Genomic DNA, 26,259 nt, shown 5'->3' on the forward strand with positions numbered 1-26,259 from the left:
TAAAAGAGCATATCGGAACAACTGGTCCTCCTACATTGCAAAAATTCTTATACACATAATAGAAAACAGGCAGACATTTTAATATATTGCTGGAATGTATCAATTACAATATGTACATGAATTATTGATTCATGCAAAGCAAGAAAATGCTTTGTACTACATTATATGTTCATAAACTCCTGAAGTGGAAATCTGAATTCATGTAGTGAATTGATGCCTTAAAACCTGAATATTTGTAATTCATAAAAAAATGCTGGGAGAGAAATATAGCAAAATTTAGAAGTGCTTACATTTCCACAACTGAAGCTAAGCCTTTTGCTAAAACGTCTCTTTTGCTGTATAAGGAGAATCCGGCTTTGCACTCCCTTTAGTGTAAAACTGCAGAGGCACATACATGCGGTCAAACTTTCAATTACTTGATATTCTGGGTGCTAAAAGGCAGTTTCCCTTCAGGGCTCCAGCAGTTAATCTTACAGCTAGTGCCAGCATTAAGACGATAATCATGGGACATGTGACAAATGCACAAAAACTGTCCCTAAAGGGAAGCGAAAGAGACCCTGGAGGATTTCTCCAACCAGCCAAATTGGTGGGGCATCAAAGTCTCTACAAACTGAAATCTCTAACCTCACCGCTTCCCGTGTAGTTTCCAGACTTTTTGTTTTGATTTAGCTGCACATAGCCGGCAGAATCTCTGCCCATGTTGTAGAGTATTGTGGTCAAACATTACTGGATTACTGCTTATTAACACTGCAGAGAACCCGCCGGGCTGCGGTTAATACATAAGACTTAATGGCCATTTTCAGTTTCATGTCCTCTACAGTTCTTAGGGCAGGGTTATATGTGACGACAGATGCCCAGAATTAAAGCCCACAGAGCAGAATTAACTTTTCATGTGTTTCCTCCTCACATCCTTGTTGTTTCTTCTTGGTCATTGCTTGCACATCCTCAGGCTCTTTTATACTCCTTCCTCTGGTGTCTTAATTGCAATTTCATCAAGAATTTAAAGCCATGTAGCCTCTCTCTATTCTTGTCACTGTCAGTCCAAACTAGCCACCGCAAGGGACTTCAAGGGAATTTAAAGCAGCTATTGTGTGTCATAAGATAAGTCAGGAGCAGCTCGGGGAAGACTCACTTTCATCATTGTTGTACTGCCGGACCTCCTCTACCCCTCCAAATCCATCCTTCCCTCACTCCCTCTTTCATGGCTTTATCACTCAAAGGCTCAAGCAGCTCAGCAGAATATAAATGAATAAGAGCTGTAAGATGGGGGGAAGAGGGAAAAGGTCGAGACAAAAATTGCATGTGCACACCAGCGTTGGGACCACTCTATTATGCTCTACACCACTCGGTTCGGTTGTGTTGACACCATGTGAAAAATTTCACATTATAGATTCATCATGCCCGTCCATGACAAATGGGAATCTTGGCATGCTGAGTCGTACGTGTGTGTGGGTGAGTGTTACTTTTAGAATTAGGATAAGACATAAGATAAGGATTTTATTATAGAAAGGCTCGCGGTTACTCTTCACACGCATAAAATGGAATATTGATTCAAGTTAAGCTTAAAACAGCATCTTTTCCACTGTTATGCACACACACACACACACACAACTGTCCACATGGCCCTTTTCTACCTACCATATGCTTCACACAGATAGAACACACTGCTGGCATGTCTCTCGCCCTGTTTTTCTTTCACACTCATACACACACACAAACAATGACTCATGAATAGAAGCACCGAGAGGAGAGACAACTCACACACAGCTGCACACACTTAGAAATAAAAAGAGGCACATATGTGTGCGTGTGCAAGACAAAAAGATGACATGATTAGGCATTGTTTGTTTTGTAAATGAGCTCTAATGAAGAGATACTTTATCTGGATTCCACTGCAAAACATACAGCACCAGTCAAAAGTTTGGTCACACTCTCTCATTCAAGTGAATGGGAGGGTGTGTCCAGACTTTTGACTGTATGTGGAAAAATCTGTACCCGCCACAGTAAATATGTCTTAATATGAATGACAGCGATCATTGGCAGCCATCTATCAGGCCGGACCATATGTTGCTTTGGGTGGGGAGGGAATGAGAGCTTACCGCAAAGCCTGCCTTATCCTTTGGCATTACAGTCTCTAAGAAAGGATTTACTCTTTAATTCTTGATTAGATAGAATTTTCTCCCCAGTGTGCGAGCACAGTGATACACTGAGCAGAGATAACCTGCCCTGTTGGGGAAGTGTGTGTGTTTGTTTGTGTGCGTGTTTGTGAGTCCTTTGGCATTGCTACCCCTCACACACATGCACAGACTCACTCACGTACACACACACCAACCTGCCCCCTGGTGTGCCATCCCATTTAGTGCCAGGGCTTTTAACACTTTGTGATAGGGCTATTATTAGAAGAGATGGATTATCAATCAGGAATTAATCCTGATTGATGTGTTTGCCTCAACTGGAAAAGGGACACATTCACTGCGGCACTGTTTGTTTTTATCTCTGTGATTAGAGTAGGTGGTTCTTTCCCCCCCCCTTTTTTTCTTCTTCAGGAGGTGACATGAGAGCAGAGAGGATTTTTTTTTTCTGTTGTTATGATCAAACCACTAGTTCCACCAGCTCCTCCATGCTCAGGAGGCAAGGAGACCGCTGAGGAAGACATTCATTTATTTAGTTCCTTTACTCATTCATCTTCCTCCCCCCCTCATCCCTTTTGCCTGACTGGCTGCTGAGCTGACTGACTGCCTGGATGGTTGGCTCCCTCTCTCACTGGACTCTCACTGGCAGTGCACTCACACACTGCATGAGCTTCAGTGAGGCTGGGGTGGAGAGAGACAATCAGGGCTGTTCGGGGCTTTGAAAAGTGGGATCGCCGCTAGATTTCTCTCTCTCTCTGACTGTTTTTGTGGACTATTAAATGAGAGCAGAGGAAATCTCTGGCTCACTCTCCTCCAGCACTGAAAACTGACCATCTCTACTGTGCTGCATCCATGACTTTACATACCTGGCTGGTGTATGGGCTTGGATTCATCTTGGTTTGGGTGCTCTGCTTGACACGGGGTGAGTGGGATATGTTTTCGCCTTGATATGTAAAGTGTATGTTGTAGATATGAACATACTGTGTGGGTGTGTGTGTGTGTGTGTGTGTGTGTGCATGCGTGCGTGTGTGTGTGTGTGCACGCTCCCACACGTGCATGCAGAAAAAGCACCGGACACTAATGACATGACAAATATATAATCCGTACTTATAACAATCTTTTCCAGCCAAAATAATCTATAACATGATATACAGTTATACAGGTAATATATTTCTACTGCAGTATATGAATAAGTACAGTAAAAGTATTATGAAAAACAACTTTAAATGTTTGCAAAATATAAAAATAACAGAGCAGTCGCATTATAGAAAATAAGCTGGTGAGTGTTCTAGACCGAAACCAACAGAATTGATCATGGTAATATAATGAGTGGCCATGTCGAAAGGTGATTCCAATAAATATGCCTTTGTTCTGCATGTAATTGACCTGGGAGTTCAAATCTGTGCCTCCTGACAATAGTTAATATCTATAGGTAGCAAACTAAATTTCCCTATAGAGCAATAACGAATGACCTGCACTCGGCTTGGCTGTAACCTTTGTTTCAGATGAGGGCCAAACAATAGGAAATTGGGTTTTGTTGTGTGCAGAGATGTCGTTTGCTTGGTTCTTTCTCAGTGTTTGAGTCAGATCACCTCTGATCCCAACCCCAAACCAGACTGAGGGTGAAGTAAACTCTTGGTCAGACTAATGATATCATGTATTTCTTTATCCATGAAAGGCAGTAGCTGAAGCAACAAAGCTGGACATAAATATAATTCTAGTGTATTATAAACAGCATTGGATTTTCAAATGAATGTTATTTGAAAATGAGCCTATATTTGGAATAACATAATATGCGTAAGCCATATTATTGTCACACGAGAAAGGTAATCTATCTGAATGTAATCTAACATCTGTGATTTAAAACATACAATATTCAATAGAAATTCGAAAGACAATGATGATAATATTAGGGTTTTTTTTTTAAATAACCATTAAGCAAACATCACCAGAAGATGTTGAGCTTAATACCATAATAGCACTTTTTTTACTACCTGTGATATATTATGTAATTCTTGATTGCAGTATGCATTCAGAATTTGATTCCTATATGTTTATGGTGCCTTAAAAGCTCATTTTCAATCCAAATATCCTTATTATATTTTTTTAATGTTTCTTGTTTGTCTTTTTGTGTTGTATACTTTTCCCTTTCAATTGTCTTCTACCTACATGTTTCTTGTACATGTACACTGTATAAAATAGTATACGAGTATAATTGGCTCAGTTTTGAAATGCAAATGAGTTGTTTGCGACGTGTGCTCAAAGCAAATACATGATACTAAATAGTTAATCAGATTTAGGTCACAGTAGATTTAAATATCTTTGGACTTAATCAACCTTTGCAGTGCACACTAGGACAGGACCTGGTGTATAGTCATAACAAATTGCATTGTACCATGGGAGTTTAATGTCTTTCCAATATGTCCTCATTACGTTGACAAATGCTCATGCCGGGCAGCTTTTGTGTAACAACATGGTATCACAATGAATTGTTAAATCGGGTTGTTTGCCAGATGTAAATGACCATTCCGCTGTTTTTCATTTCCAGCACCTTACTCATCTCTAATGAAATACTCTAGTATTTATGAAAGCTTTCACTGCATGCTGTATCACCAACAGGGGAATATGACACATCCCCTAAAAGCTGGCATGTGCGCTCTGTCCCTGTGAGGCTTTACATTGATTCCAGCAGATTTCTAAAGTGATTTTTGTAAGAGCATTTGCCTGGGATTAGTTTCCTCCTGAAAGCTCCATCAGAGCTTTTGGTGGGCTATTTAACAGAGCAGAGGCAGCGAGAGGCTCACGCCCGCGCTCTGCCCTCGCACTCAGTCCACAGGGCTGCACAGATAAAGAGGGAGGATTGGTTTCAGGCAAAGCTGATCTTCCATCTTGTGTGTATGGGATTTTGGAGGTCGGGCACAGGTGTGTGTGAGGGGTCTGAATTCACGGACAATCCCTTTAAGCTCTAGTGGATTTGTTCTGTTTAGGCTTAGCCTTACTTTCTTGAGAGAGTTAGACATTTGGGAAGCGAGACAGCGGCGGAGGACATCAGGGAACTAAAGCTGGAAGAAGTCTTTATATTTCTGAAAAGATATGCCTTAAAATTCCTTTGTATCAGCTTTTAATATGTGCTAGCTCGTCTCTCATTTTTTGGCGTCAGTTCAGAAGGAAAACTAAACTGCAAAATCTAGCTGCATGCATGTTGACTTAGTCCCTCTCGAGTCCTGTAGCTTCCACCACTTACAGGGTGCTGAGTGGTAGAGACACGGCTTTGAGATCGCAAGCTGGAGCTGGCAGGCAGACAGCTTGGGATGGGGTGTACTACTGAGGGTGAGTCACCCTTAAGCAGAAGCTTTAGAGGAGGAAGAGGAGAGGAGAGGAGTGGAGAGGAGAGGAGAGGAGAGGAGAATTAGCTTTTTTGCACTGTTTATGTACTTATTGTATCAAAGCTGAATGACTGTTTGGGTGTTGTCTACCATACATACTGTATGTGTTTCATGATATAGTGGGGACATTTTATTAAATGTCCATTAAATAAAATAATGGACATTTTTAACTCTGAAGTAATGACCTCAACAACACTGCTACGGTTTGTCTTATTAGGTTGGATGTCTACCAGCAGCAACGGTCAGTTTTAAAAGAAACACAAAACACCTTCATATGTGAGTTTTCAAAGCAAGATGACACAATTAAGAGAAATCCAAAAAGACCAGATTATGTGCAGCCAAATATTCAGATGCACTAGTCAAGAAAACATTTAATGTGCCAACAGGAACATGTTAGGGTGAATAGTCTTGATGAAATTAGTAAGGTGTTTTTCAGGAGATATGGTTGTTAACACAGACAAGTTGCATCAACAAAGAAGAGCAGCAGTCATGAATAAAAACAGCGATATATGGACACATACGGAAGGGGTTGACAAATGCTGGTGATTGGCATACAATAATGTGACCTAATATAACACACCTTTATTGCAGTTTTTTAGTTTCATAGTCTTTATGTTGTTTTATTGATGCTCCGTAATTCCAGATGTTCACCATCACACCACTGTAGGTCTCAATCTTTTATTATTATTATTATTAATAATAATAATAATAATAATAATAATAATAATAATAATAATAATAATAATAATAATAATGCATTTTACAAGAGTAAATCTGTGCCACACAAGTCTTAAGCTAATATTCTCTTATTATGTGAAAATTGCATATCGAAATCTTTATAATAATAATCATAATGGTTGTATGAGAGGCTTCCAGTGATCCCCATAGGTTCTGTCTGGATCTCCTGTCTGTAGTACAGTATATGTGCTGATAACACTCAGCTTTGATGGAACGTCTTCTCATCTTTACTACCTATGTATGCTATTCCTTCCATAGCAGTAAAAAAGCAGCAGGGAAGGTTCCATTGCTTATGTATCTTTGTGGTGTTACACAAAACAAGCTGCCAGATTATCTTAAATTGCACCCTAACAAGTTGTCATGTACTGTTCTGTGTGTCCCCTGCAGTCCAGGGGCTGCAGTGCTATGGCTGCAACATCATCCAGGGCCAGAGGTACGTGGACGTGGGCTGCTCCAACCCAGAGGTCATTACTTGCACCCACTCACACAAGGGCTTCAAACACCGTTTCTGCATCAAGACAGAGAGCAGTGAGTAAATCGCTCATGAACATTATTCAAAATTGAAATATATTCTTCTCTTCTCTTTATCGTGTAACTAAGTCAGCTAATGAGTCTATGTATGATACTTATTTGCAGAATATTTATGGAGTAGCAGATTATTATTAAAACATGATGAATTCACTGTGACGTGCCACTGGACATAGGCATAATCATTTTTAATCATACTTTCATGTGAATGTTCTTGGTCTGCTGATGTGAATATTCAATTGCTCCCTGCGCTGAGGGTAGTTACATAACCCTACTTTGGTGCGCTTTGCTGAGTAAATTATAAGTCATTCATTGTTTGATGTTAAGTCAAATGGAGGATGTAGACATCCTCGACAGGATGGTGACGGTCAGATGAGTAGTTCTGCTGATATCCATGGAAGCGTGGACAATCCAGCTGTTCGTTAGCTCGACGTCTAAAGGATCCGCTCATGTCGAAAGGGCTGATGAGGCACCTTTTTCCATTTGCTAAGGGAAATTGTAAGCTCAGACGAGGACTGACAACACACCATCAATATGACAAGCACTTTGTCAAAAATCTTGAAGCAGTCTTGGCTGTAATCTGTGGCCAGTCAGCCTGTTAATCTTCATGTGACCCTGCCAAACCCAAATCAAATAGATGTTGGTGAAGTTCCATAAGAGTCTTAGAGTTCTAGTTGCCTTTGTCCTCAGAAACAAGACATCTGTCCTTAAACCATAACCAGTTCAATGCCTTTCTCTCCTCAACAATGTCCTCTCACTTCTCAGCCATCCCCATCCACTGAAATTAAGTCCCTAGACAGGTGAGGAACTGTAGTGGAAGTAAAGTAATTATGTGATGTTAAGATAGGCTGGACTAAGAATTATCATGATGATGATTTAACATTTTGTATTACTGCACTACACAACAGGTGCATCGTCTCATATGAAACAATCCAAACACGGACACTGAGCTGAAGCAAGTTTATAGATTAATGTCCTGATGGTCACTTTAAAAACCAAGCCTGGAGAGCCAGGTTGGCCCTGCCCTCACCTAGAAAACCTGATCACTCTTCACTTTCAGCTTGGATTTTAACACAGCAAACACTTCTGAGCTCCATGTTGTCTAGGGATGTCAGTTTGTCTTTTAGATTATAAACGACAGATATGTTGTCAGGTGCTAATTAGAAAAAAATAACCATAGTAACCAGAGTAAAATCTCATCATAGAAATTAACTGGAAAGGCATAGAAAAGCTGAAGTAGGGCATTTTATTCATATTTGGGGCATTTCGTAATTTATTAATTATTTTAATTAATAATTCACTGATGGATAGTATTACTGTTTCAAAAACTATCAGATTCAAATTATGCATTTTATCTTAAATGGTTCTTAGGACTCAAAAAAATCACAATATCAAAAACTTTATAAATTATCAGATGGATAATTGATGACCAAAACTCAGAGAATCTCCAGCTCTGCAGCTCTAACATAAGTGGGGATTTAGGTTTGACATGCTTTATTGTAATGTTGAAATGCCTTGTTTGTATATTTTTTCAGTATAAAGCCATTACATTACAGATTTATAGGCTATATAGACTAAACAAAATATTCTGAATGTAATAACGCTTCTCCAAGTTTTTTATTTCTTGAATTTAAGAGTAAAAGATGGACTACTTTCAGAGGTTTCTCAGCTGTGTATCCTGTGGAGTAAGCCTTTAAGACCTCTAAATGTCTTCCTCATTACACACTTGCAGTATTTGATGCTTACTTATGCTTTTTTTCTTGCTGAGCCAAACACCAGCTTGTCACTCTTCTCTGACTGACTGTCTCCCCCCACCCTCCTCCTGTCCTTCCAGCGGCCCTGGGTATTGTCCTGACCAGTGGTTGTGCCACATCCAGACACTGCCAGCAACAAGAGCTGCCAGGGGTGCGCATCCACTGCTGTGACTCAGACCTTTGTAACAGCGCACCCTCCTGGAATCCAGGCACATTACACTATATCTGTGCACTAGCCGCCCTCTTGCTGCTGAGGATGTGGCTGTGATTTGGAGTCACTCTAGAGAGGAGCAGAGCGTCACTTTGCTGCACATGCAGAGTATGGGAGAAACGTTTTGTATTAAAAACTCATGTCTTATCTTAGCTGTTAATGTAAAAGGGCTGAATGAGAGTTTTACTCTGTTGTGGTGTTACTGGCGAGCACCTTGAAATAGTAACTTTGTCATATTGTTAGATTGAACTTACAGTCAGAGAAGTGGCAAAAATCTGTGAATATGTTTGATCGAAATAATGATGAAACGGCTTGCAGTCGTCACTGAATTTATCATGCACATCCACTCACTCAAATGTAGCTGGAAGTATATGGGACACTATGAGACATTTGTTGCCATGAAAGGAAATTATCTCAGAGTTATCAGTTCATCAAGTAAAGGCTTCTTATATCAGTAATGCAGTGGCGCACTGACTTCACTTTTATAAAGGCTTAGATCCTCTTGTACTGTAAGACATACACCCCCTTTCTCTGTTAAGGAGTTCATTATCTTTGTCAAGATAAAAAAAAAAATATTTGTGTGGGCTATGTTCTTTTAAAGTCTCGGGCTATTTACTTTGCAAAATGAAGTATATTTTTTTAGTTTGCTGTCCTGTTCTCCCAGCTAAGCTTGGGAAAGCACACTGCATGTGGTTATATGTACGATTGTAAGAAATACTGTACAGTGAAAGCATGACATGTTGTGAATTACTGTATTAAAATGTTTCATATTTTTCAAAAGAAAAATGCTTTGATCTCTGACATTTTTTCTCTATGCAAAGACGCACCATGAATGCCACATACAACACATAATCAGAGCGATCTAAAATTACTTGTGATTCACATGATTACCGATACGAAGAGTTTAATGCCAAGACATTAAACTGTAGACAGAGAGACAGTATTTGCTTTGAACATATTAGAAAAGCTAAATCATACTGTACATGTTGTAAAATGTACGATTTATACACTTTGTATAAGAACAATATGATTAAGGCCACTTTCATAGAGACATATACTACATTACACTTACATACTGTCTGTATTATATAGGGTATGTACTAATTAACTACCATGTACTTACACATTTGTATATCACACACACTAGGGGTGGGTGATATGGCAGAACTGTGAGATTTATAATGTGGTCTATATGATCAGAGATTTTCGAGGCAATTTTGCATCAATTTGATAAAGTTCCTTGATTTGGCTGATATCTAGATTTGCAGGATTAGCTGCAAAAAGACATTTCTGTCCGGTTATTTTATCTATTAACAGTTTCTACAAGGATAACATGTATTGTATTATCATATCAATACTGTAATATAAAATAAAAATCAAATATCATGATAAAGTTTTTTCCTCGAATTGCAAATCCCTAACAAATACCTGTTTCAAAACATACTGTAGTAGCCCAACATTGTATGAAATCTGTATACAATTGTCACAGAAAGGCAACATTAGAGCTGTCTTATACAAAGACATTTTGACACAATGGAAGCTTGCCAGCTCCAAATATTTGATAAACACTTCATATTCACTTTCCTTATGCTGATTGTTTGCTTGCGACAAATGTGTTATTCTAACCAAATGCAAAAGACATTTTTCCAATGAACACATTAACACATTTTAACCTGGCTTCAAATGTGGGCCTTCAAGCTGTCAGCTTGTTTCTCACAGACAGATGTGAAACGAAGCAACCAATGCAATAAAAAAAAAAACACTTCCTTGCTTTATATCTCAATCATCAGCAAAAAAGGTTTTATGAAGCAACTAAAGATGTTATTCATGAGGAGTAAATAAGCAAAATGGGTCTGCTTTCATTTCTTTGCAGTATTTATGTTCAAATGGTTTTAAGTTAATGTTTTGTGTAGTTTTTATGTATTGTTGTTTATGTTTTATTATTGGATGCAGTGGTAATGTAGTATGCAGTATTTACTATATTTAGTTTAAGTGTAAACATTGATTTCATGTATTTTCTGGGAGTAGTAGTAGTAGTAGTAGTAGTAGTTGGTGCCAATGCAACAAGTATTGGAATACAAATTAACAATAAATTATTTTTAGTATGGGTTAGAGGGATCTAAATGGCTAAAACTCACATCTCACAATAAGTCAAGCATGGTGAAACACTAACCTAAGTGCACAGAATCTGAACTAGGGCTGCTGTTGATTATTTTCTCGATTAATCGATTAGTTGTTTGGTCCATAAAATATCAGAAAAAAAAAGAAAATGTCTATCGTTGTTTCCCAAAGCCCAAGGTCCTCAAATGTCTTGTTTTGTCCACATGTACACAACCCAAAGATATTCGGTTTACTATCACAGAAGACTAAATAAACCAGAAATCATTCAGATTTGAGAAACTGGTATCAGAACATTTTTCTTAAAAAATGACTCAAAACAATTAATCGATTATCAAAATAGTTGGCGATTAATTTAATAGTTGGCAATCAATCAATTAAAGGGGTGGTTCACAATTTTTCGAGTGTGTCTTAAAACAGTCATACCTATGAACACTGAAAGAGGTGGGACAAAAAGAGGGACTTTGGCACTAAAAAGACTGTAACGTTTGAAGATATCTAGCCTACTTGATTTGACTAATTTGAGGCTGAAGCTTTATATTTATATCCAGATAAACTTTTAAATACAATTTTGCACAGAGGGAGGCTTGTGGATTTTGGCCCCCATCACTTACATTGTAAGTTCATTATGAAGGGATTTTCTAATGGTCAGTATGAACAGGAGGATTATGGCAAGAAAAACCTACTTAAATGTTCATTTGGACACCTGACTGTTATTTTAAAACAGACTTGAAAATTTGTGAACACCTCCTTTAATCGATTAATCGTTGCAACTCTAATCTGAATCCAGGTTAAACAGGTGTAAACAAATCCCCCACTTAATCTAGTATGATTCCACCTAAGTGATGATTTAATTATCCGATACAGCACTTAATCAATATTAAGTATTATACCAATACAGTATACATGAATACACCTGTACAGGTGAAGCAGCCTCCCACCAAACACGCACTATTGGTGCACAAACCGCAGATCGCCGCATATGATGCTCTTTGTCCCAGAAGCCCATTGTATACAGCGGAGGAAACCCTGTGCCGTGATCAGCCATCTTGAGCCAGGATAACCTGCAAACCTCCTCTGAACAGCTCAACACAACGCTCTAAAGACCTTATTCCTGGTAAGGACAGGGAAGGGGAAATATCTGAACGCACTCACATACACGTATATAATGTCTGATAAACGTAGAGACATTGATATTTAAATTATCAAACAGATGGGACAGGAATCGGCTAATTGGCAAGCTAACGGGGCGAGCTAACAGATGGCTAATAGTAGGTTGGTGTAAGCCTCCAAGAATACAAGATCGTATCTATTAAACAGTCAGATAGCACTAATGTAGGTGAGAAGGGGTTTTTAAATAACGATATGTATTGACAAGATAATCTACGTATCTATCCAGCTGCAATAATCCAACCCTCGCAGCTAACCTAGCTGGGAAACTAGCATGCTAAGGCTACCGTTAGTAAACTGTATGTTGGCTTTTGTGAAATTATACTGAGGGGTAATTTAGTTTTCAGTTAAATGACATTTAACAGGTTGTCTATTGGCTAATAGACGCGACCGAGAAAACGTGTGTTGTGATTTATGCGATTTGTTGTCATGATAAAAACATTGATGTCAGCAAGCAGGTAGCTAGCTAAGCTAACGCAAACTTAGCTGTCAAAACAGCTAGCGTTGATTTAGGGGCCGTGGTTCTTATCAGACACGATAATCTCGTTATCTGACAAAGATAATGTCACGGTTAAGTTCCTCATCTGCTTAATAACGTTACAATTTTTTCCTGTGCTTACTTATAACAGAAAATTACTCTAAACGACGCTGTCACTTTGCCGGTTGTTAAGCTAAACTAGCCAACGTCGTTGGGGAGCAGGAATAACGTTACAGTGTCAAATTAAAGCGTTAACATCATGTATTCCAGTCGGGTTTGTTTGGATTTTGTGTCTCTTTTTAATTCTGATTTCTTACATGGAAGGGATGATAGTAACGTGATCATGTTTAGTGCAGCGTTGCACATTATGTCCGATGCTAATTCGTTAGCCAGCAGGGTGGTAGCCTCCTCTTTGGCTTTACTTTTTCAAACAACGGATGAGTACAATTTGAAACACGGAAGTTTGCGACAAAGCAGATCTTTAATGACTTATAAAGATGCAAATTTCGTTTGAATTGGCCTTTATCTCTCATAAAGTGCTACATCATTTCAGCTTTTTGTACCATTACACTCTGGGTACTAGCAGGCGTGATATGATACGTTACAGTTTGTTGTTGTTTTTCTTATGTGGTGACTTTAATTTATCATATATATCTTGTTAAAGATCATTAATTCAGTTTGTACACATTGTGACAATGTGCTCTGTCTCGGCTGTAAATGGTAGTGTGATGATCTCATTATGTATGGCTTGAAAGGAGTCACATGATGCGAATAGTGGGGCCTGAACATCATGGAGGCACTGTGACTATATATGTGTCATGATTTCCTGATCGCCCAGATCTGTGTCGTGCATCCCGGCCTCTATGGGAAGTGGCTGTTTAGGGGAGGAAAGGTGGTGACAGTGTTTCTCTGGAGTAAGGGAGAAGTGCTGAGACTGCAGTCTGGTCACATGGTGTTGACTCGCCTTCTCCTTGATGGATACACAGTGGATTTATTTCCTTATAATGAGCACAACAAGCTGAAAAGGGGAGTTTGAGTGTCACAGCTGAATCACATTTTGATGTTACTCAGCTTGGGGACACCTCCTCTAATAGCTCACCTTGCAGAGCACTGAAAACCATCACACTGGGGATAGAGATGCCACATGAGGGTCATGTGACAAGAGGCAGCCCAGAAAAAGGCCTTTAAACGTAACGCTGGGATTTTAAAGGATAGCAATGGTGTAATTGTGTGACTTATTCACGGTTTCTGCTTCATTTGAAAAACTGTGCACTGGATCAGTGTGTGGGACTTGCTCAGTGCAAGTAAATGCACTCCCTTTAGTCGTGTTTCAAATTAATTATATAAATCACATGACATGGAAGTCCTGTTGTTAAAAAGTGCCTGACTTTGCTAATACATCAGTAGATTCAATGTATTTAGTGGTAGGAAAAACAATATAAGTAGCACCTTGCTGTAAACAAGCTTTTGATAGCAAGTGTACTATGGTCATTACTGTGATATCAGTAAACTCTATTTATAAAAGGGGTAGGTACCCAGGTAGTTTATGATAATGTAAGTGGCAGGTTCATACAGACTGCTTTTAGCTTCACTTAGCCAGTTGGTGTTAGCCTGAGTAGTAACCAAATGTCAGGTCAAGTTGCAAGAGTTTGTGGAGGTCTGCAAGTGAGCCACCAACAAAACACACCCTGCAGTGGTAGCCCTGCGAATTATTGACATAGTTTCAAATGATAACATTCAGTAATTTATGCTGTTTTTTAAGAAATGATAATTGGTTTAGAAAATTGTTGTGAAACATACTTTGAGTTCTTCTTCATCTATATTTATTTTCTAATTTATTTTTTTATGTAATTTGTGTCTGCATATAAGTATTCTCTTCAGTTGGGGGGTTTCTAGCATCAGGTTTTCAGGAATTGTAGCAGGAGTCAGTGTTTATGTGCCACCATGAGGGTACCAGACCCAACATTTAGCAAAATGAAAGGTGACACCTCGACCTGAATTAACCTCAGCTAAGCCTTGTAGTAGCCCCTATATATAACCTATATATAATATCACTATCACACACTTACTCCATTTCCTTACACTACTTAAAGTCTTCTCCTTTTATCTCACTATTTTCATCCCTGTTGCTTAAGTCCCTTTCTTCTTTTTTTACTCGCTTGCTCTCTTTTTTTTTTTTTTTTTTTTTTTGTCGCTTCTCTCTCTCTAGCTTCTCTTATCACACCCCATCACCACATTTCTTATGGTTGTGTCAGCATTAATCTTGCCAGTCAAACACGGTCGCTGAACTGCAGATGCAGAAATGTGAGCATAACACCAGCACTAGGCTCTGATGTGGCACAGTGATTTCATTTCCCAGGAACTGCGTAAACTGCAGCATGGAGCTGCCTATCAGAGAAACATACTGGTTTGAGGAAGACTATCTTAGCTCGGGATATAGAAACCATCAGGCTGCTGAATGATTATGCTCCTGATTGAATTATTTACTTCCCTACAGCAGCTACACTTTACGGCAGCACCTTGATACAGAATTATAAAACAGCCTTTATTCAGCACAACTACAAGAAAGCCTTGATGTCTGGTTATGGCATTGCAAAGTGATTTCTATGGTGAAATTGATCATGATAAAAAACTGCTTGCTTTCTAAATCGGCTTCATTGATGTCATACATGACCAGATCATTTATTTATGAACAAATCTGTGCAAGTTGAAAAAGAGCATCTGCCCCTGGCTGCTTAACCCTGTGTATTTGTGTGAATGCTCTTTAGATGCGCTTGTATTGGTGATCTTGTCTGCTAAACCTGAATGATTTTTTTTCCCTATACGCTTTGTCTATGTGCTGAGAGTGGACTTTAACAATGAAGCAGCACTGAGTATCAGATCGGTGTCGGGGCTATTTGTAGATCTTAACCTATGATGCCGGAGGTGTTCTTGCGTACATGTAATCGCCTCTCTGTTTATGTGTAGACAGACCGTGTCCAGTGCAATCACAATTAACCAGTGTTGCTCTGCTATTATGAGAGAAGACAGTCAGTGGAGACAGCAGGGTAACTGTTATAAAGACGTGACCGCTGAGCCTCTGAAGTGAGGATGAGTTTGGTTTATAGGTTATTGAGATGGTTTAAGATAGACATTATGGACATATTTTCTTTGGGTGAAATCAAAGTATTTTGTTTTCTTTCGGCAAAAAAAAAAAAAAAAAAACTGGATTCATGAGGGGTTTCCAAGTATTGCCAAACCATGCTAGTCACAACTGGCCTCAGTGGCCGTGGAGATTTCAGTTGTTGTTAACAGGCAGAGCCAGCATGACTCTGTTTTTGTTGGGAATGCTCTAATCTCATAGGCCCATGAACTATCCACAAAATGTTGACACACTTCATTTAGTTTTCCCTCAAGCCAAGTGAACAGTGGTGCAGCATGTGAAAGGTAGCTTCAGACAAACATTGGGTAGATAGTAATATTACACTTTGTTCCAGCGTGCACCCCGGTGTACTATCTCATGAACACTGTATCAGTCAGCTAACAGATGTCAATTGAAATCTCAACATACATTTCTACTCTTAAAAAAAAAGATGAGTTTCGTCAGTTTTGGTGTAGTAATATAAATGGGAGGGGAGTCATCAACAGTCATTTAGGGGTCACTGGCAATAACTAAAATCTAACAATTCTGTGCTCTTGTTTACGTTTTTGCTGATTAATATAAGTTTGTAGGTGAATAACTTCCTGTGGTAATGATGAGCATTTACATTGCATTTTTATGAATTTAATGCAAAACAGTCACCAAACTGTTTAAATCTTCATGGCTACGGCTGTTTTTACTGCATTTATTTAAGAAGAAATATGAAGCATCTCCTAGTTTCCAACCAAATGAAAAAGTATTTTTTTCATTTTCGGTTAGTTCTGTTGACCCAGCTGTAGCAGCATTGGAATTAAATGGGAAGTAATTCAGGTCATGATCATGAGAAACATTTTATTTATGGTTTATTTATGAGTCATACTGGCTCATTAATGAATGCCATAAATATTATGAGGTAAGTTGATGTCTAATGGGTAAATTTATTTATAATTGCGTAGTATAATTTGGTAAATAGTCAACTGGAGTAGTTGGACTGTATACACAATGTATATGTTTGTTTACGATGTGTTCATTCACAGTCCTATGGAGGTATACAGTTGTCATTGTTTTCGTGGTTCTGTTGCTCTGATAGGATTATTGCTTTGTACGTAACACTGACCCTTACATGACCGATCCATTATCTAGGGTATGGTATGAATTTTGTGTTTTTTATTTGCATACAGACAATTTTTTTTTTTTTAGATCAAGTAAAGTATGTGAATTGACGTAAATGGAAGAGCAGGAAATTAGCAGAAAATGTCAACCTTAATGGAACCAAATAAGTCGTCCTCACGCTGATATTCAGAAACACAGCATGCAGCATGAACGTGATCAGTGCTGAGTGAGGAACTGTAGTCGCTGATTGTAAGAAAATAAAATGAACCTTTTTGTTGGAAAAACAAATGTAATCACCTAAAAACCTGAATTCTTCTATTAAATAACAGCTGGTTGCCCTTACTGACAGTTTATATCTCTAAATCTCTCCCTCTTTCCTCTCTTTCAGAGCCACAATGGCCACCGCACCGTACAACTACTCCTACATTTTCAAATACATCATTATCGGTAAGTGTGCAATGCGGGGCGACCATCAGAGTGTGATTACATGATGTGAGATGTGGAGATCAAGACAATGTCCAAAGAGCTTTCACCTGAATCTGTTTTTTTTGGATACCGCATGCTGCTCCGTGCACTGGGTGGATCTCGCTTGTCTCAATATCTCTTTAATATTTAATAGAGCACCAGGTTTTAAGAGATGTTTATGTGTGACTGCATTCATCTGCAGAGAGGCAGAAATGACAGGCTTATTATATCATTTTAGCCCAAAATCAATTACTGCTAATAATTCAGTGACAACAATTTAGCATACATTGCTAATGTGTAATTAATTTTAAAATGTGTTTCCCCTATTCGAATGATGTTCTACTTTGGCTGAAATGTTACTTAACGTGAGGTCTCTAAGTGAATATATTGCTGCTTTTACTTGTACATACATTTACAGACAGACTCACAAACACACACACACACACACACCCAGAGCTCTGGGCTGTTTAACCTCCACCGCTGTCAAAACTTAAAACACCCTGCCTCAAAGCTAACAGCTGTTTGTCAGCTTGGATCTTATGGAGATGTGTGATTGAGTCTGTAAGAGAAGCCTGAATAGATGGTGGCTTGCTAGGTTTTTGCTTTTTTTTTTTCCTTTAAGAGACCATTGAAGACATGGTAAAAGAGTGTTTTTACCGTGTCATGATCTGGCAGAGATGCATACAATTTTCTTCAATTGTTGTTGCTAAAAAGAAAAGTAAACAGTGAATGCCTCAGCTTCGGTACTGGTTTCTCAGCATTTTCTTGTGAGATATCTCCTGAGAGCATCAGTAGTCAAACTCAAACAAGGTTAAGGCTCAAAACAAACGTACCAGTGGTGTCAAAATAGTTCTAAACATATATCGTCAAACTCTACAGGACAGCACACACATATCCTCCCCTCTCTCTTTTGCTCTGTCTTTCCCCGTCGCCCGCTCTCTCAGCAGTCCACATGAAATTTAAAGTATTGTCGCCGACTGTCACAGAGGGACTGCTACATCATGCATGGAGGCAACACTGCAGGCTTGAATAGAGAATTGTTGTTCTTGTTATTTCCTTGGTTGACCTGAGTTTCTCTCTCTGTCTCTTCTCTTCTCTGTCTCTTTCTCCACAGGGGACATGGGGGTAGGGAAGTCATGTTTGCTTCATCAATTCACAGAAAAGAAATGTAAGTGCTGCCCTGATTTTTGACTTTTTTTTTTCTCTCTCTCTCATCTGTGCATGTGCCTCAGTATATGTAAGGTTGCCAGGTTCAACTGGAGTGCCTAAATCGCTTAAGATTTCTTTATACGCCAGCGGAAGTCGGCGGCATAGAAGTCGAGTGTGAGCTCAACAGTGAGAGACTCTTCTTCTGTGCGTGTCAGCTGCAGCCTCCCATTACCATTCAGCGCCGTTTTGTTTAGCGCTACTATTAACGAGCCAGATGCCATGTTCCTCATTCACCCATCCACGATTGCATCCTGCTCTCTCTCTCACACACACACACACACACACACACACACACACACACACACACACACACACACACACACACACACACACACACACACACACAAGGGTGGTTTTAAAAAAGGTTTTCAGAGTCAGTTTTTTAGAAATGTGACTCTTTCTGGTTGTTCATACTTTAAATGTAGTGAACTGTGAATATACTGACTCTACATACTGTGATTAATAATTGATGCACCTGCTCAAGATGAGGTGTGTATGAAGATCACAAAATGTGTATCACAACATTGTGATTGTAAGCTACAACTAGACAGGAGGTTTAAGTCTCATCAACCTGATGAGGGAATAAAAACACTAACTGGACTCTTTTTTTTCTGTTTAAAACATAAAGTTGAAAGATTTTAGTCCTGGTTGATTTGGCTGTTGTGGTTACTGGTGGCAGCCAATATTAAAGAAAATATAAAACAATCAGATAACAACCAGCGTATCAGTTTACAGTGCAACCAAACAAACTCAGGCTGTTTTTTTTTAATAAAGAAGTCGATCAAGAATAACAGCAACCTAACAGCTCACTGCAGCTGCTCGTTCTTGTTCCATTACCGCCTTGCAGTGTGCTCGGCTAGCATTAGCGGTAACTTCATACAGCTCTGATTCAATGTAAGGCGAGTGAATAGTAAACAGTGAGGTTGATGGAATAAAATAAAATATGGTAACATTGGTGAAAGCAATTTATATCCAGCAGGGAATGGCAGGCTCCACCACAAACAATGAAAACTACTATATAATGAGGTAAATATCAATCAGGTTATATTTGGGATTATTCTTGATTGGCAATTATTGAAAAATGCTGACCATGAAAGGTATTATTATATGGTTAGATTATAACTTTAAATAAGATGAAACTTCACTAATTCTAACAAGAATGGTAACGGCTCTAAAAAGAATTTAAGTTCAAATATAGTAAAAGACGATCACTGATTACATGCAGCATTTTCAAGACAAGTAAAAATGTACGCATAACATTTAAGATGTGCAAAAATGGCAAGATGAATTTTCACTATCCTCACTTCTTCTCCTCAGTCATGGCAGACTGCCCCCATACAATTGGTGTGGAGTTCGGTACAAGGATAATCGAGGTGAGCGGCCAGAAGATCAAGCTGCAGATTTGGGACACAGCAGGACAAGAGCGCTTCAGGGCCGTCACCCGCTCCTACTACCGTGGAGCTGCAGGAGCGCTGATGGTATACGACATCACCAGGTACAGGATGCTTGTTTGTTTTTTTTTGTTTGTTTTTTTGTTAATGTGTGTGGAAAATGCACAGTTACTACATAGTCTCCACTTCACACCCAAGCTTTCATGGTGTATGTGATAACCATCTAGTGCGTTTTACAAAAACATGTATGTAAGAGGAAGTTAAATGAAAGCAAACGCATCTGATAAGTGCACAGTCCACCCCCTCAGTCTCCCTCCTGAACAAACACGAACAGTTAGTGTTACAGCTTGTGTCCGTCTTTCTTGCTCAAACTGCTAGATAGTATCAGTGGCCTGCTAAATAAACACAGTTCAACATGTGGAATGTCTGTCCACACCACACCCAATTCCATTAAAGGCCCCCAGGGCCCCAGAAACCTTCCTTAACTGGAAAAACTAATATGAATTGTTTACATCACTGTTTTAATGTGGCTACCTAGAGCTTCCACTGGCCGATGGACAGAAATCGGAGATGAGTGCTGGTTTGGTCTTGCGTGGTTGCTATGAGCACACAGATGATAATTCAGTATCCTGTAATTAAAGGGTGTGGCTTTAATAACTGGTTTTAATATCAGTATTCTTCCTTGTAATGCATGTTCCTTAAATGTAAAACATAGCCCAGTTTAGAGGGCACAGTGTGACGGATTAAGAGTGAAATTTCTTAAGATAGAGATTTGATGAGGTGGATGATGATGAAGGTCAAAAACAGAGCTGGATGTGTTGCACATGTGAGGTGTAAATTGTTGTTTCTGAACAACAGACCTCAAAGCGACTTAAAGGATAGGTTCACATTTTTTTCAAGTCTACCTTAAACCAATGCTGACATGCCCACATGTGCATTGAAAGGTTTATTGATCGCTGTGATTGTCTCTTTCTAAAGTGATCAATATGTAAAGTGATGGGGGACAAATCCACTCCATACTATGACTTGTTTACATGTTGTAGAACAAATGGTTGTAGTTGGGATTGAACTTTAGTGTTGAGGTATGTTTATTATTTTAGATTACACTGTAGTTTTATAACATAGTTACCACCATGTCGCACCTGCCGACTCTTAAGAGATCTTTGCCTGTCGTCATAGTAACCTCTGTCCCTCTGTTAATGTTTCGCAGGAGAAGCACATACAACCACCTCAGCAGCTGGCTGACTGATGCCAGAAACCTCACCAATCCCAATACTGTAAGTACAGATTTCATTTTTTTTTTTGTCTTTTCTCTTTTTCTCTGAAACTGTATGCACCAGCACATTCATGTTCCTCCTGCATGTTATTTTTTCCTGCTGTGTCATCCCCCGTATTTCTTTAAAGTACACCCTTTGTCACTGTCGCTGCTTCACTTCCTGTTTTTCCCCCCTCTTCGTCGCTCTCCCTCTCCCCTCAGCCTGTTTGAAGCCACAGAGCCCTGTCCATTTTTTAAATTGGATTCCATCGTAAATATGATTAGCGCCAAATCATACTGCTCTAATTTACTGAGCTCTGTCTTCCTTCAGAGAAGAGGGTACCTGCAACATGTCACTTTCACTCCTGGTTTCTCCACATCAAGAGAAAAAAATGTTTCTGGCGTAGCCAATAGCAGGATGTAAATAAAACTCTGTTATTTTAAAACAGTGATTTATTTACATCCTGCTATTTTCTTACACATGTATGGGTTTCTTGTGAAAATGCAGTAATCGCAATACTGGTTAAGTCAACTTTTTTCTCTGTGACTCTCATGGAAAACAAAAATAAAATGCAGGTTATTAGCCTGATGCTGCCTTCACATGGATTCAGGCAGATGGTAGACGGATAACACCCTCTGGATGGCACAGGCAAAACAAAACACGCATGATGACATGTTGCTATGGTGATGTTGTATTGTTTATAAAGAATGGAATAAAATAACAACAAAACAAAAAGTTTTAGAACACCTCAATTTTTCCAGTTTTTATTGAAATTAAAGCAGTTCAAGTAGCTATAAAAAGCAGCTTTCTCTTAATATTCTATTGCAGACTTAAAATTTAGTTCCCTCCGAAACTTAAGGTCATTCATTCATTTCCAATGGTCCCTCCCTGTGTAAGGGAGCTACGTAACATCCGGTTGTGAATTCCATCGTGGCGGACGGCCTCGCATAAGTGTTTTTAATTTGGCTGCTGTCGTTTTGAGATGGGAAACATAAAGAACATATTATCTGATCATTTGACTGACGCTACGGTCGTTATCTGAATGAAAATAAGTGTTACGTAAGACTTCTTGTAATTTAGCAAGAGCTTCCCTGTTCTCTCTTTTCCCAGTAAGAGTCAGTAATTCAAATTCAAATAAAAAAAATATTCAATTTGATGTCAATTTTATGTGAATATCATCAGATTATCAAATTAACAGTACTTCTATTTGTCTTCCGTGAAATAACAATTCCTATGCACTTCACATTTTTAACTCTACACATTCTTCTCTTTCATGCAGTGGAAATGGAGCACTTTCCCCATCGTAAAGAAATTTGAAGCTCACATACTAATAATGATTGGTTGTTGACAGTTAGGATCAATGTGAGTAATTCTGAAATAAAACAGAAAAAACAGGCGGAAAAAAAAAAGACCGTGCATGAGTTCCAGTGGAGAAGAAGAGTCTTTGGAAAGTCTGTCACTCTGCAACAGGGAAGCTCATTACATGACATCAGTACATTTCAGGCTCTAATTACATCACCGTTGCCAGGAGCAATGCCTGATGCGCTCACATGGGGGTGTCAGTCACTTAGTCTATCTCCATCGATTTCTTAACCAACAAGAAATAAGTGTATCAACCCGCTTAAGGAACAGTGTTGCTATACCGTCTCCTGGTTTCATATCTCTCCGAGGTTCGAAAAACTAATGTCTCCCCGAGAGACTCTGCCTCACACTTTCTCTTCCTCTCTGTCTGTATTCTCAGGTGATCATTCTCATAGGAAACAAAGCAGACCTGGAGGCCCAGAGGGACGTCACGTATGAGGAAGCTAAGCAGTTCGCTGAGGAAAACGGTGAGCCAGACGCAAACAACACGAAAATGTCGGGAAGACGAGAAAAGTTTTAAATGGAGGATGCGGTTTTGAGTCTGTAAAAGAAGGTGAAGACGGGAGACTAGACACAGATGTTGGTTCTGTGTTTGTATCTACACAGTGAAAACAGCAGTCAGCGTTGTTATCGGGATTCTATGATTGAACTGTTTTCACCAAATCTGTCTTAAAAGTAATCCTAAGACTCAAACTCTTTTCTGCAAAGGCGTCTTTCAAAACTATGAAAGTTCAGTTCCAACAAAAAAAAAAAAAAAAAATCAATGATCCCAAAAAAATGTCTAAATATTTATTATAAAAAATTGATTTTGCCTCTTTATTCTTTTCAGAATGTTTATAATAGAAGCTTTTACCGCTGAATTTACAAAACAAAAGTGATGATTAAGTGACAGAAACTAGGAAAGATCAATTGAGGAGAGATATCGAAAGAGGGGGCGAATAAGGACTTGATATTTGAGGCATGTCAGCTTGCAACAATGTTTTACTGACTCCGTCATCGTGTCTGTTTTATGTTCTACAGGTCTGTTGTTTCTGGAAGCCAGCGCAAAAACGTAAGTCTGCACCACTTCAGCGTTAGAGCATGTAGTTTCCCTTTGCTTGCACTCCCGTTCGCCTCTTTTCTCACATTTATGCTCTTGTGTCACAGAGGTGAAAACGTTGAGGACGCCTTCCTGGAAGCCGCTAAGAAGATCTACCAGAACATCCAAGATGGCAGCCTGGACCTGAACGCCGCCGAGTCAGGTGTCCAGCACAAGCCCTCGGCCCCTCAGGGCGGCCGGCTAACCAGTGAACCACAGCCCCAGAGGGAAGGCTGCGGCTGCTAATGACCAAGCAAACCCCCCTCCCCCCCTTCTCCTCCCTTCACTCTGCCTTCCTCTCTCTCCGTCTGTCCCGCCCGCCCTCCCTCAACCTCCTCCCCCCCCCCTCCTCCTCCTCCATCCATTCCTCCACCTCCGTACATCCATCCACCCTCGTCCCTCACTGCACCAGGAGCTGCATGAGAAACAGGGCTGCGGAGGGAAGGAACGGGGGACCGATATCGACTTGGGCCAGACTGAGCTGGGCTGTGCGGACTATATCTCTCCCCTCCTCCTCCTCTTCCTCGTCTCTTGCCTGTCTGTCTCCCTCTGTCGCCGTCTCACTCTTCCTCTTAAAACTCTTGTCAGTGTGTTGTCAGTCCATACCTCTCCTCTTTTGATCCTCTCGCACCATTCAGTGTAGTTCCCTCCTCCGCCCTCGCCCCACCACCACCACCACCACCCGTCATAGTATTGTAGACGCCACCACACATTACACGGGTTACTGACACTTTAGATAGATGTAACGTTCATACGATAATGATAAACTGAGACTGTTGTTTTATGTTTGGTTTTATAGCTATATATGACATGTAAAACACTGCGTTAAGTTTCATTCACCACTGATCAGTTCTGTATGAATCCAGATCGAAATCATAATCCTCCGGACGCCTGCCCTGCATGGTTTACCAATCTGGCGTTTTTAATGCGGGCGAGATATCTCACTCATGGTTCGTTTTCGTGGGATCGGACAGTGAAAGCAATGACGTAGTGTATCATGCAGCCACACAGGTTAGAGGCTCCTAAAGTGCGTGTCAGAGAATGTGTAGCTGAGTGAGCTTGCGCAGCAGGTTTTTAACCTGCTTGTGGCTTTTTAAAAAAAATTCTGTTTCTGTTTCTTGGCACTGATATTCTCAGGAGAGAGTGGAGGGGGGGGTGGGGGTTAGGGGATGAGAAAACCAGGAATTACCCATGAATTCCTTGAGGGTAATTCCCGTCTCTCCTGAGTTATCACAGGAAGGAATTTGGGTGTTTTCCAGCTTGTCTGTGTGTGTGTGTGTGAAGAAGCTGGATGGAGGTTTCTTTTTGACTCTGTTAAAATGACACTTTAACAAAAAATAAAACATGGCTTTTTTCTGTTTTTTAAGGAAAGACTCATTCACATCTCTTCCTTTGCACCAGCTCTCCCTCTCCTCACTCATGACTCCCCAAAATCCCGCCCCCCGCCCGCCTCCCGCCACCCCCCAGGTCATATCAACAGATTCTGTCTTTACCAGCATTTTCTTTGTCATCGTTTGTTGCCTTATTATTATTAATATGTTATTACTCTTTAATCTTTCTTGTTTTGCTGCACTTGCTCTTCACATTGCTGTCTGACTCACCCCGATTCAATAAACCAAACCTTTTTAGAATAATTCTAGGAATTTACTGGAGAGTAAACATACGAGTGGTGGCTCACATGGTCAATATTGCTCAAGTGGTGGAGTGTCAGCAGCATGGTCTTAAGCTCTCATCGTAACTATTTGGATGTAAAAACAAACACTCCTGTATCTCAAGTGAGCCTGCACTGAAGAGCTGATCTGTTCGTTAGGGCGGTTGTTCCTCTGCCTTGTATATTACAACACCAAGCAGCATGCCCCACACCCTAAACATGATGAAATTGTCAAAATACAATTATGTCTTTTGTTTTTTTTTTCAAGTACAATTTTTCTGTAACATAGAGTGATGCCCTGATTGGACAGCTGTATATATTGCTTCTTAACTATTGGTGATGACCTCGCTACTTGGGATTTAGAAATTTATTTGCTGGCTCTGCCAAGATCTGTACAGTTGATGTGCTAGTGGGTTGCCTGTAATTCATGCTTGGGAAATTCTGTAACATAGTTTCTATTAATAAATGTATGTAAAGGACAGACACGTAGACACCCCCCCGCCCCCCTCCCCAACCCCAACCCCTACCCACCCCCGTCTGCACACTACTGAACTTGTCGATTGGTTGAGGGGAGAGGAAGCGGATTGAGATGATGTGCAAACTAGTATTTATGTCTGCTAACTTTGATTCCTCTCATTTTTGTATGGAGTGGAGACTGGGACACTTTTTATGTTTGTATTCTGTTTTCTTCTTCCACCCCATCGTAGCTCCTCTACATGGGGAGGGGCCTGCATCACTGTCTTAACTTTTTGGGGAGTGGGGATTGGTTTGTAATTGTGGGAAGTTAAGTGGGCCGGGTCTTTTTTTTTCTTTTCTTTCTCCCTGTGTCCCACCTCTGCAGTCTGAGTGACCACTTCCTGCTTTTGTCTGTCCACAAGTACAAAAAAAAAAGTACATATGTATAAATTTTTAAGGAGCTGTGCTAACATTTAAATGCGTTCTTGCGTGTATATGATTTTAAAATGTTGACATTTTGATTTTAATGACAAAATACTCTAGACAGAAAAAATAAATTATACATAACCTGTTGATGTGTGTCTGTTTTTGCAACTGTTTTCACTACAGATACAAAACGACATTTACACTCACACACACATGAGG

The 26,259-nt window shown here is 39.7% G+C and overlaps 2 protein-coding genes across 2 annotated transcripts; both read left to right on the forward strand.

The window, feature by feature from the left end:
* The first annotated feature begins 2,549 nt into the window (after positions 1-2,549).
* LOC137170928 (lymphocyte antigen 6G) lies at positions 2,550-9,496 on the forward strand. The gene is made up of 3 exons (XM_067574574.1): positions 2,550-3,054; positions 6,644-6,784; positions 8,619-9,496. The coding sequence occupies exons 1-3, from the start codon at positions 2,985-2,987 to the stop codon at positions 8,804-8,806; spliced, it is 399 nt and encodes a 132-aa protein (XP_067430675.1). The 5' UTR covers positions 2,550-2,984; the 3' UTR covers positions 8,807-9,496.
* A 2,350-nt stretch (positions 9,497-11,846) lies between these two features.
* rab14l (RAB14, member RAS oncogene family, like) lies at positions 11,847-26,187 on the forward strand. The gene is made up of 8 exons (XM_067574979.1): positions 11,847-11,984; positions 17,135-17,193; positions 18,326-18,379; positions 19,738-19,915; positions 21,022-21,088; positions 22,809-22,896; positions 23,450-23,480; positions 23,576-26,187. The coding sequence occupies exons 2-8, from the start codon at positions 17,142-17,144 to the stop codon at positions 23,751-23,753; spliced, it is 648 nt and encodes a 215-aa protein (XP_067431080.1). The 5' UTR covers positions 11,847-11,984; positions 17,135-17,141; the 3' UTR covers positions 23,754-26,187.
* Positions 26,188-26,259: the final 72 nt, after the last annotated feature.

Source organism: Thunnus thynnus, chromosome 19 (genome assembly GCF_963924715.1).
Source record: "Thunnus thynnus chromosome 19, fThuThy2.1, whole genome shotgun sequence".
Classification (NCBI taxonomy): Eukaryota; Metazoa; Chordata; class Actinopteri; order Scombriformes; family Scombridae; genus Thunnus; species Thunnus thynnus.